Genomic DNA, 13,207 nt, shown 5'->3' with positions numbered 1-13,207 from the left:
TGCACCTCAAACAAAAAGGTTTGTGTCTTAATTTTTACTTCTTCTGTTTTTTTAATAGAACATGAAACATTAACTCTTCATTCTTGTATCTAGTGAAAAGCACTAACTGCATCCACTCTGTGTTAGTCTTAGCATTTCAATAATGCACATCACATACATATTTCAAAAAGTTGGTGAACACTTTTAGACTCAGGACTGTGTTTCTGTTAACTGTAAAGGTACGGAGAAATGTGTTTGAGCTGGACTGGATTTTAAAGCATGACTTGAATGATAGTCGGTACAAGGATAATGCTCTTACCTCTCGAAGCTGGTCTAAGACTTTGTTGTAGAGCCTTAACCAGTTCTCCTTGGCCCTGACTGCTGGAACCACTGGCTCTTTTGGCTCCTCTATCACTGCAGAACTACAACATTGTTTTAATGTTCAGGAAACGTTTCACAAGATAACACATTAGTACATAAAAGAATTGTTTCCTTTGACTAACCCTTCTTATTGATGAGCAATGCAATTGATATTGTTCTCTTCTAACTGTCTATGCATTGACCGTACCTCTCAGGCGGCATCTCTTGCTCTTCTACTGGTGTCAGTGGTTGTTTCTCTTCAGTATGCTCTTCATTCTCCACTGGGAGCTTCTCCTCAGGCAGAGCAGGTGGTGTGTGGATCTCCTTCTCTGGCATCTTTTGCTCTTCGAGCCAAGGCTCTTCCTCAACCTGAGGAGCCTGCTCCTGAAGGACAGGTGACTGTGCAGTAGCACAACCACTGGGCATGCTTTGAGGTGGGGCGCTAGAGGCAGTCTGCTGTGATAAAGGGCCCATAGAGGGAGACTGCGTAGTAGTTATCGTTGCTGGATGTGATGGAGGAACAGCGTTAGACACAGCAGACTGGTGTTGCTGGGATGCAGCTGATGTTGGGGGGTGAGACTGAGCAGGTTGGGTGGTGGGTACAGAAGAAAGGAAAGTAGAAGCTAAGCCTGTAACAGCTGCTGTTAGAGGTTTAGCCATTGAGAAGAAAGAAGTAGCAGATGGGGCAGACTGAGGTTGCGACTGTGGCTGGGAATGTTTCGGTTGTTGTGCCACTGGTTGCCCAGAAGGGGCCTGTGTGGTTGGAGCCACAACAGCAGGATGGATCTGGCTTGACGTTTGGTTGGGAAGTTGAGTGAGGGGCTGCTGCTGGTGCAGGGAAGGCTGTTTCTCAAGTGGAGGTCTAGAACTTGGTAGGTCAAGAACCGGTGGTGCAGTTGAAGTTGGGGTAGGGGTAAACAGTGGCTCCAAGTCCTCACTGAGAGTTCCATCCATATTATATAAATCCTCATCATCGTACATCATCTCATCATCCTCATATAGACCCTCCTCTTCTCCCTGATACAGTCGACCATCATCCTCCTCATACAGGGCCCTCTCCTCTCCACCATCTTTGCTGTAGCCACCCTCATCGCTGTATACCCCTTGGGTCTCATCTAGATCCCAGTCTGGGGAGTCTTTGCTGTAGCTAACCGAGGAGTGACATGAGTGGTAAGAGTCATTCTCGTCGTAAGGGTCCCTCTCTCCATACTCACCGCCATAATCCTCCTCACTCAGCTGACTGCTACCCCGACTCAGTTCTGCAGACGATGCATAGCTCCCCGTGGGACTAGAAGGAGAAAGGATAAGAATAAAAACAACTAAACAATTCCCAGTAGACAGTGATTATTAACATACTAAATAGGTATACCTTTTTACACTGGGAACAAAAACAAGCACAATGTCTTTAATGTTTATTGTGTGTGTGTTTATATATATATATATATATATATATATATATTATTTTTTTCAAAAACCATATGGATTTGAATCACGTGTGATTACATCAGACATGCTTGAACCCTCGTGGGCATGCGAGAGTTTTTTTCACGCCTGTCGGTTATGTCATTCACCTGTGGGCAGTCTTTGAGTGAGGAGTCATCCACCCTCTCGTTGATTTTTTCATTGTTTAGGAGGTGTTTTTCCTGTCGCAGCGCACACAGATTTGCCGAGTCGTCACGGTAACGACTCGGCGAATTTGTGCGCACGTCTTTCATTAAAAAATGTCCTTAAACAGTGGAATGTCCGCATAAAGTCCTCATGCCGGCCTCTTCTGAATCTTCTCTGTTCTCTAACGACGTCCTGGGTGAATTAAGCCTTAAATTAGGATGTTTTCAGGTTGAAACAGGCCGACGACGGCGCCTGGAAGCGCTGCAGGACGTCCCGCTCCGTGGGAAGTCCTTACACCGACAGAAACACCCCATAATCTCTTATCAGCCGTTAAACTTTTTACCAAAAACCAGCTTAATTTCTCGAATAGTGTCCACTCGGATATTCCTCACAGGTCCAGAAAAAATTTTGATAAAGCAACGCGTGCCGTCTCGAGCAGCGTGTGAAACAAAGGAATTCAGCCGAGAGGGTGGGACCACATCTCACTCAAGGCCTGCCCACAGGGAAATGACATCACCGACACACGTGAAAAAACTCACGCATGCGCACGAGGGTTCAAGCATGATTGGTGTAATCGCACGTCATTCAAATCCATATAGTTAAAAAAAAAAATAAAAGGGTCAGTTTATTATCTAATAGACCACATATATATATATATATATATATATATATATATATACATATATATATATATATATATATATATATATATATATATATATATATATACACATATACACATATATATACGAGGGCTGTCAATAAAGTAACGGTCCTTTTTATTTTTTTCAAAAACTATATGGATTTCATTCATATGTTTTTACGTCAGACATGCTTGAACCCTTGTACGCATGCGTGAGTTTTTCCACGCCTGTCGGTGACGTCATTCACCTGTGAGCACTCCTTGTGGGAGGAGTCGTCCAGCCCCTTGTCGGAATTCCTTTGTCTGAGAAGTTGCTGAGAGACTGGCGCTTTGTTTGATCAAAATTTTTTCTAAACCTGTGAGACACATCGAAGTGGACATGGTTCGAAAAATTAAGCTGGTTTTCAGTGAAAATTTTAACGGCTGATGAGAGATTTTGAGGTGATTCTGTCGCTTTAAGGACTTCCCACGGTGCGAGACGTCGCTCAGCGCTCTCAGCCGCCGTCGTCAGCCTGTTCAAGCTGAAAACCTCCACATTTCAGGTTCTATTGATCCAGGACGTCGTGAGAGAACAGAGAAGTTTCAGAAGAAGTCGGTTTCAGCATTTTATCCGGATATTCCACTGTTAAAGGAGATTTTTTTAATGAAAGACGTGCGGACGGGTCCGCGCGTCGGGACGCAGCCGCCACAGGAAAAACACCTCTGTTGAAAGCCTTAAGGACAAGTTGGAACATGTCCTGCCTGTTAAACATTTTCTCATATACTCACTCCACTGAAAGCCATCAAAAGCCACCTGGATTTTACAAATGGTTATCAACACGGAGGTGTTTTTCCTGTGCCGCCGCACCGCGTCGGGACGGATCCGTCCGCACGTCTTTCATTAAAAAAATCTCCTTTAACAGTGGAATATCCGGATAAAATGCTGAAACCGACTTCTTCTGAAACTTCTGTTCTCTCACGACGTCCTGGATCAATAGAGCCTGAAATGTGGAGGTTTTCAGCTTGAACAGGCTGACGACGGCGGCTGAGAGCGCTGAGCGACGTCTCGCACCGTGGGAAGTCCTTAAAGCGACAGAATCACCTCAAAATCTCTCATCAGCCGTTAAAATTTTCACTGAAAACCAGCTTAATTTTTCGAACCGTGTCCACTTCGATGTGTCTCACAGGTTTAGAAAAAATTTTGATCAAAGCGCCAGTCTCTCAGCAACTTCTCAAACAAAGGAATTCCGACGAGGGGCTGGACGACTCCTCCCACAAGGAGTGCTCACAGGCGAATGACGTCACCGACAGGCGTGGAAAAACTCACGCATGCGCACGAGGGTTCAAGCATGTCTGACGTAAAAACATATGAATGAAATCCATATAGTTTTTGAAAAAAATAAAAAGGACCGTTACTTTATTGACAGCCCTCGTATATACACATATACACATATATATATATACATATATATATATATATATATATATATATATATATATACGAGGTCTGTTAGAAAAGTATCGGACCTTTTAATTTTTTCAAAAACCATATGGATTTGAATCACGTGTGATTGCATCAGCCAAGCTTGAACCTTCGTGCGCATGCGTGAGTTTTTTCACACCTGTCGGTTGCGTCATTCGCTTGTGAGCAGGCTTTGTGTGAGCAGTGGTCCACCCCTCTCGTCAGATTTTTATTGCGAATAAATGTCTGAACGATTTGGAGCTTTGCTGCATCAATTTTTTCCAGAAACTGTGAGAGACCTCCAGGTGGTAACCATTCGGAAAATTCAAATGGCTTTGAGGGACGATTTTATGGGGATTACACAGATTAAGGAGTGCTCCAGCCGGTTTAATGACCGCCCACAGCTGCTGAGAGCGCGCCGCGCTCCGAGCGCCGATCGACAGGCTGACACCCCATTGAAACAACCAGATCATTTCCAACGTGAAGGCTTTGTTGATCCGGGACATCGTCTGACTTACACAAAAATGGCAGGAGACGTGGACATCAGTACTTTTTCGGCACATTCCACTGTTACAGGAGTTTTTTTCATGGAAAGAAAAGCGGACGGATGCGCCACCGTGCCGCTCATGGCGCGGCACAAAACCACCTCCGTGTTGGTCTCACAGGACGGCTTTGAGATGGCTTTCAGATGGCTGTCGGTGGGTTTTCAGTCGTGTGACTAACCGAGAAATTGTGGATGAGCCTGGACATGCCAGAACATGTCCTGTGAGGCTTCATCACGGCGTTGCTTTGCGCCATGCGGCACCGCCGCGACGTGTGGAATTCCTCCGCTCCTCTTTCCATGACAAAAACTCCTGTAACAGTGGAATGTGCCGTTCATTTCCAAACTGGACGCTGTGTTTTATCCGGGACGTCCTCTGACTAGCACAGGAATTGCGGAAGACGTGGACGTCAGCACTTTTTCGGCACATTGAGACAGACGTGCGGAGGAATTCCGCGCGTCGCAGTGGTGCGGCATGGCACAAAGCAACGCCGTGATGAAACCTCACAGGACATGTTCTGGCATGTCCAGGCTCATCCACAATTTCTTGGTTAGTCACAAGAGTGAGTAGGTATAATGCCGAGGCTAAATGATTAAATGCAAAGGAGGGGAAACAAGAGTGCTGAGAAATAGAGCAAAACAGAAAGGTGAGAGGCCTCCATAAAGATGACAACAGTAAAAGAATAGAAATCCAGCAATGCAACAAAGAGGACAAAAGTATTTGTGCTCCTTGATGAATGGGACTATAAAACTCAGAATTGGAGGCACAGAAAGGCATACGGACAGATTGGGAGGAGAGGGAGATACACAACACAGGAATGGAGGGTTGAGAGGAAGAAACAGAAAGGAGGGTATAAAAGAACAACAGATGGGGGTGTGGGAATTTGCCTTGTCCAGTACACTCACACAGCAACTCATCTTGTGTGCAGTATTGATTATTAGATTGCCACTTGAATAATTTATAATACAAGAGGTAGGAGGATGCAGATTTCATTCCCAGTCTGTGAGAAATATATCAATAAAAATGAAGAAATGCACCAACACTGCGAACTCCAGGAGAAAAAATGGTACATTAATCAAAGATGATGTCAGACACAGGATTTCACTGATTCCATTCATTCACCAAGATGAATTTGAAAGTGTTTAGAGACTCCATAACCTGAAACTATCTCATCTTCATATCATCTCTTTGTTTTATGTTAAGTAATCAAAGCTCGTGCACACCTGACAGCCCTTTGTTGGTGGTAATCGGGGTCGTGGCTGTTTGCCAAGTGTGGGTAAGAGTAGCTTCTGGAGCTGCGCTGCTGGTGGTTGATGGGATACTGATGGACAGATGCATTGGGCTGAGATGTGCTGTAGTAAGGAGGAGGAACGCTGTTACTGGTTTCACTGCGATAGTCGCTGTCTCTGTCATCCACTGCACTGTCTGGGTCGTCATCTGCATAAACATACAGTGTGGTTAAAAAAAAAAACAAACTAATGAAAAGTGTCACACACTTTGGTGGATTCCAGAATTGCCCTGATGTGGTCAGCCACAGCTCAATCATTACGGCGAAGGTCAAGGTCATTGGGGTCAAATGTCAAATTGTTGCAGGCTTTACTTTCTTCATCCCCACAGGTACTATTACCAAATCTGCTTAAAATTACTTTAAGGAATGACAAGTCTGTCATTAGTGCAAAAAGTTATTTTCCACTCAGCGACAAGAACAGTTTGGCTTCACACCCAAGAAGTTAGCCATCAACTGCATCCTACTTCTGCAAGCACTCATTGAACACAAGCATGAATATTGGCAGTGCTTCTTTGCAGCCTATGTTGACGGTTTTTTTTAAGCCAAAGAGCAGGAAGCCGTGTTGGTCCTTGCACCAACACGGACCTCCTTCCCAGACAGACTGACTCGTCAGCAACTGGACTGAACGGCGCTCTTGTTTTTAACAAACAAGGTTGTAATTGTCCCTTTTAATTTAGTTATCTGTCCATTATTTTTGTTAGTCTTTAAGTGCAACAGCTACAGATTTTAGCTCATTAATTTACTGCTGTGTGAATCCTAGGAGTGGTTAGCTTCTCGTTAGCAATTAGCTTGCATTATCCATTGCTACTTGCTTTTTCTTTTCTTAGTGCACAACACTTTAAAATAACTTGCATGATGTTAGACAGAGTGGCGTTCATAGAGAGCCATGTCAGTAAGTTAGAGCAACTTCTTAGTTCAGTGGAGTTAGATATCACCGGCACTCCAGATGAGCTTAGTGTTGGCTAGTGAGCACACCCATTAGCATTAGTTTAGCTGAGCCGGTTAAAGATGACGGTTTTCGGACTGTTGTTAGGCAGAAGAAATCCTGTAAGGCTTGGTGCCCGGTTGTGGTACCCGGCTCACAGTCGCCACTGCCAACTGTGAACCATTTTTTAGCATTAGCTATGCCAATTGATAGTCCTATGAGCCCACGGGCAACTTCTACCCCTATCTCCAGGCCAGAATGCTGTGCGTTAGTGATAGGGGATTACAGTCAGATTACAGATGCCAGCCGATGTTAAATGTATTCCTGGGGCCAGAGCACCCAACACTGCCTCTCACCTTAGGGTGCTGACTATGTACAACAACAGACAAACAAAGGAACACAGCTCTAGTTATACCCACATCGTTATTCATGTAGGTGCCAAGGATGTTAGGATGCGACAATCAGGTCACAAAAATGGATATAGAGAGGACTTATGACCTCCCCAGAAAGATGTGTCGACATCGATTAATAGTCTTTGGTCCCCTCCCCTTTCAGGGAAATGACAAGGCGTTTAGCAGGCTGATATCTTTGACTAGATGGCTGGCACAGTTTTGCAGACAGTAAGGCTTTAGTTTTATTGATAAATGGTCCTCTTTCTGGGGTTGCTGTGGCTTGCTGATACAGGACAGCCTAGACCCTACTGGGGAAGGTGCTGGAATCTTATCTGTGAAGATAGATAGAGTTCTACAGGGAGGGTAACATTAGGACTTTATAGCAGGCCACAGAGCAGCTGATTAGAGAACCTGCAGGGCCTGCTATTAATGTGATTATGGAATCCATTAGCCTAGCGGGGAAACTAGTGCAGAAAATCCACTATGGTGACAGCCTAGTTTATGTGCCAGGGAGGGAAATTTTTCAAATTGAGACTGTGGCGCGTTTCCACAGACGAATCCATAAAAAAAATTTAGAGGGATGTGTTTTGCAAATTTAGTGCCCATTACAATACTGGATAGCACTAAAGCTGAAGGTGCCCACTGGCTGCTTCTGCAGCATCAAATATTCTCTGTCTGCTAACTTCAGCACGTGTGGAACTTCACAAACCCAAACCTATTCTAAGGCATCTTTCATATATTAATGTGGAACCATGTCTAAATTCAAACAGTCAAAATGCCAACCCTAAACCCTAAATCTGGGGTTTAGGGTTGACCACAAGGAGCTTACTGGCTCCTTGTGGTCTAAAATATAACTCGTTTGAGCATTTGACTCTCTGATCTGCTAAGGATGCCAAATATAGCCAAGGTCAGGTGAATAAAATTCAAACATGCTACTTGGTCATCGTATATAGGCCCCAGGCCCATAGTCTGAATTCCTAAATGAATTTGGTGACTTTATCTCTAATTTGGCAACCCATGCCGATAACATTCTGATTGTTGGTGACTTCAACATTTGTGTAAACAAGCCTTCTGACCATCTCTGCAAATCATTCATGAACATTATAGATGCATTAGGATTCCAGCAATGCAGAATAGTATAGAATAGAAACTTTATTGTCATTGCACATATACAACGAAACTTTTCCTCTGCATTTAACCCATCGTAATTACAGTTAGACACAATCTAACCATTAGGAGCAGTGGGCAGCCACAGTCCGGCACCCGGGGACCAACTCTAGATGTAGACGCCGCCTTGGTCAGGGACCGAGAAGGAGCAGACCCTAAATAAGCATGTTTTTGCATGCATTCAGGGTTCAACTCACATGGGTGGAAACACCTCAGATTTGGTCCTAGCTTGTGATATTGGTGTCTTAAATACTGACATTGTGTCTCTTGCATTGGTTGTTTCAGATCACTCACTTATTAAGTTTACAGTCTCAATGCCTTGTCCACTCGGATGAGACACATATTTATCATCACAGCGATACATCAACTCCTCAACTACAAATTAACTTGGAGCTAAACTGCCTGAAATCTTAGCGTCACTTTCGAAACATGATCATTCTGTAGATGGTCTTGTGGACAGCTTAAATTCAGCACTCAGGAGCACATTGGACATGCTCGCTCCACCTACACTAAAACCAGCCCCCCCCCACAAATACTTTCTTTGGTTCAGTGATCATCTACGTGGCCTAAAGCATAGGTCTAGAGGTCTTGAGCAAAAACGATATAGCATAAAAACTAGAGGTGTTCCACCTTGTGTGGTGCAATGCTATTTTGGACTATAAGCATGCACTATTGGTTATAAAACAGCCCTACTACTCTAATTTGATCAACAAAAACTATAATTCAAAATTCTTTTTTGACATGGTGGCAACACTTATTCAAGGACAACCACCTGTAAGTCAGCCTCCAATTACAGCCCAAGTTTTCTTAGATTACTTTGAAAATAGATGACATTCCCAGCTAACACATAACATTTTGGTAAATTTATACATTGGTTATATCTAAGTTATGGTAATCAGAAATGTTTCTACAATGTTTTCCTAACGTTGTTACATCATTTTATATATTGACAATTCATGTTTATAGTTGAGGGAAATTTGACAAATATATTAATTCTAGTCTCACTGTCTTTATTACTACAAATCTATTTCAATGACTAGACTATGACTTTATGTAACCTTAGCAGAATGTTCTGGCAACCAAAAAGAAACTTTCCTTAAAAGCGTTCCAAGAACGTTCTAACATTCCTAAAACCTTTGTGCTAATGGTATTGTCAAATGTTTGGGGAACCAAAAAATTAATAAATAAAAATTTCCTTCAAAGTTCTCCCAAAATGTTAGGCCTAACATTTTGGGAGAGGTCTGGTTTGGGAACCACAGAATCTCATCTCTGCTGTTTGCGGACGATGTGGTTCTGTTGGCTTCGTCAAATCAGGGCCTTCAGCGTGCACTGGGGCGGTGTGCTGAGTGTGAGGCGTCCAGGATGAAAATCAGCACCTCCAAATCCGAGGCCATGGTTCTCGACCGGAAAAAGGTGCTTTGCCCTCTTCAGGTCGGTGGAGTGTCCTTGCCTCAAGTGGAGGAGTTTAAGTATCTAGGGGTCTTGTTCACGAGTGAGGGACGGATGGAGCGTGAGATCGATAGACGGATCGGTGCAGCATCTGCAGTGATGCGTTCGCTGTATCGGACCATCGTGGTGAAGAGAGAGCTGAGTAGGGGGCAAACCTCTCGATTTACCGATCAATCTACGTTCCGATCCTCACCTATGGTCATGAGATTTGGCTCATGACCGAAAGAAAGAACGAGATCGCGAGTACAAGCGGCCGAGATGAGTTTCCTCTGCAGGGTGGCTGGGTGCTCCCTTAGAGATAGGGTGAGGAGCTCGGTCACTCAGGAGGAGCTCGGAGTCGAGCCGCTGCTCCTCCACATCGAAAGGAGTCAGTTGAGGTGGCTCGGGCATCTTTTCTGGATGCCCCCTGGACGCCTCGCTGGAGAGGTGTTCCGGGCACGTCCCATTGGGAGGAGGCCCCGGGGAAGACCCAGGACGCGCTGGAAGGACTACATCTCTCGGCTGGCTTGGGAATGCCTTGGGGTCCCCCCGGAGGAGCTGGGGGAGGTGTGTGTGGATCGGGAGGTCTGGGTGGCTTTGCGTAAGCTGCTGCCCCCGCGACCCGACTCCGGATAAAGCGGAAGAAAATGGATGGATGGATGGATGTTAGGCCTAACATTCTCAAAACGTGTGTGCTTAAAAACATTCCCAGGATGTTAGGCCTAATATTCTCAAAACAATTGTACTAATGTTATTATTAAACGTTCTGGGAACCAAAAAACAAACAAACAAAAAAAACAACTTTCCTCTGATACATTGCTATACAAATAAAATGAAATTGAAAGCATTTGCTTCAGCTGACTGGGGTGCTCTCTAAGACATGTTGAGAATTTGCAGGAGATATACTTGTATATATATGTGTGTGTGTTCTCCACTCAGATTGCAATAGCCAATCACAGATTAGCCTTTCTGTCCATCATTTACCTGTATTTTGGCATGCTTGGTGCCAGAAAGTTATGTTGGATCCAAAGGGATCCAAAAAGGCTAGGATCAAAAGTTATATTGGATCGGTTCCCACTGACCAATAGCTTTAGAGCTTACTGCCAACAGCAACCCAATCAGAGTGCAGCATACAATTATTCATGAGATGACATCATTAATGACGTAGCGGAGGTCAGGAACTTGCTGACAGACGCTGGTTGAAAAAATGGCAACAAACATGTCAACAACAGCAGAAAATCGTCTGCCAGCGAGGTTTGCTGAGTTCACAGAGGAGGAACTGTTGGAAATACTGAACTCCAAGGATGCCAAAAACACTAAGAAGGTAGACAAGCATGCTACTGACGTTTTAGAAGCTTTCATATGCTGACAACAAAATAAATTGATCTAACTTACTTGACTCTTTGTTGTTTGCTTAATTTGGGAGGGGGGTGGAGAACATAATTTATGGATGGCAAGTCGTCCAACATAGAGAAATATTGGATTCAGAAAGTTATATTGGACTTGGCTACGCCTCGTCCAATATAACTTTTCTTCATCTAATATTTCTCTATGTTGGACTCCTTACCATCTATTATTTGTATAATATATCCTTTTCTGTCTACGTGGATACCTCAGTCAGTGTAACAACATATCAATTTAATAATTCTACTTGTAGTAACAGTGTCTTATTTCATTGCTAATGATTTATTCAGCTAATATGCGTACATAAAGCATTAAACTCTGTCCACATCATAAATCCATTTCCACATGCATGTCATCAAAACAAAGCTTGTTGACTAAACAACTGAGGCTTAACCTTCTCTTCCTGAATTTAGTAACTACAATTACAAAAAAAAAACATTCACTCTTTATTCATAATGCAATGTGTTTTCTTTTATGGTAAACATTAAACTCTGTAGAGACTAAGGCCAACTATTACTTCCCTCCAATAGGGATACATATTTAAGGTGGAAATCATATAAAGTGCAGTTATTTAGGAAGCCACACATTTGTCACAAGCTTGTCAACTTTTGATATTAAATCATCTTATGTACACCATTTTGTGGACTACTGTACATGGCTCCATTTAGCTCCTGCATAAATCATATTTTGCTGCTAATGTCCCTGGCCTTTTAGACTTTTGTTGTACATTGTTTTAACTTAGTACATTTTTATCTTCTATTCTTATTGTTCAGCATTCATTTCATACTTTATTCTATTTACGTATATTATTTTTGCCATTTTCCTACAATGCCTACATTTGCATGTGGGGGAGAAATAAAGATATGTCTTATCTTAAAATATACTAACATAGCTCTGTTCTTCAAGGTATAATCAAATTAGATTTGTACTGCTTCATTAAAACACAAATCAAAACAAAAAACTGAAAACCTGTCAAATGTTAAGCCCCCGTCACACATTGCAAGAATGTGCAGAAACCAGCCCAAAACGGCAAATATTGCCATAATCGGACGAAGTCAGGAGGAAAAGAGGCATGGTCAGCAGTGCCAGAAGGCATCTAGACTACCTCGTCCACACCTGCACAATGGTATCCAAAGCGCATGTAGACAACAGGTAGATGACACAGACTGCTGTCAGACAGCCATAAAAAGCGCTGAAGACTGCCTGATGTCCAAAAGTCTGGATGGCAAACATGGGACCGGAGTGGGAGGGAGGGCTGTGTTCCTCCCTTTGCACAGTCCCTGCTGGTACTGGACATCAGAGTACAACCAATGTATGGACCGAACTCACGCCTTATGTGTCAAAGCTGTCATGGTGTGATCACTCACTCAGTCATGCAATCACATATGCGCTCGTCCTCCACTTCCTAGCGCTACTGACCTCATGTGTGTGTGCGCATGTGCATAGAGTAGGTGCTGGACTGATGACATGATCGCGTGGGTGTGTATGTGTGTTCATAACGGCTGAATGAAACAGCTTTTCCAGGGAACTTTAATTTCTTTTTTGTGTGTGTGTGTTTTGGCTCACTTCAGCAGCACAATGCAACTCTGGACACCTCAATGGTTGGATTATCACATGGCATTTATTTTTGCGTGGTTGATTACAGCACACAGCAGCCAGGTGAGAGGATTTTAACCACAGAATGTAGTCCTGGCCCACGTCCACACTGCGCTGTGAAACACTCCTAGGCCATTGTTGGAGGTGAGATTCATGTTTATTAATGTTGTCACGGCCTGGCACAACAGTTCCATGTCATATCTCCTACAGAGGTAGAAGGTGATCATATATTACAGTGGTGAGATCCATTCAGCTCCGAGCCTGACACATGCAATAACACGTTACTGCGCATGAGACCATGGAGAGGAGCAGCTACCCGTGGTATATACAGATATGATGGAGACAATGGTTCACATCATTTACATCACCCATGGGAGGAATGGACAAATATCTGTAAGGTCTATTGTGGATATTACAGCCTGTTCAGATTTGCA

General features: G+C 43.6%; 1 protein-coding gene across 3 annotated transcripts in view; it reads right to left on the bottom strand.

Annotated features, from left to right (window-relative positions):
- Nucleotides 1-13,207, bottom strand: part of LOC117521082 (protein unc-13 homolog A-like) — a 97,201-nt gene that overhangs the window by 52,684 nt on the left and 31,310 nt on the right. For all 3 annotated transcript variants that reach the window (XM_034182398.1, XM_034182399.1, XM_034182400.1), the window contains 3 exons: nt 5,797-6,010; nt 548-1,627; nt 299-401 (listed from right to left, as the gene is read on the bottom strand). In XM_034182398.1, coding sequence (XP_034038289.1) covers nt 299-401; nt 548-1,627; nt 5,797-6,010 — 1,397 coding nt within the window. The remainder of the gene's footprint in view (nt 1-298; nt 402-547; nt 1,628-5,796; nt 6,011-13,207) is intronic.

Source organism: Thalassophryne amazonica, chromosome 12, assembly GCF_902500255.1.
Source record: "Thalassophryne amazonica chromosome 12, fThaAma1.1, whole genome shotgun sequence".
Taxonomy (NCBI): domain Eukaryota; kingdom Metazoa; phylum Chordata; class Actinopteri; order Batrachoidiformes; family Batrachoididae; genus Thalassophryne; species Thalassophryne amazonica.
The sequence above is the reverse complement of the archived record's forward strand: the minus strand, read 5'-3'. Positions and strand labels throughout refer to the sequence as shown.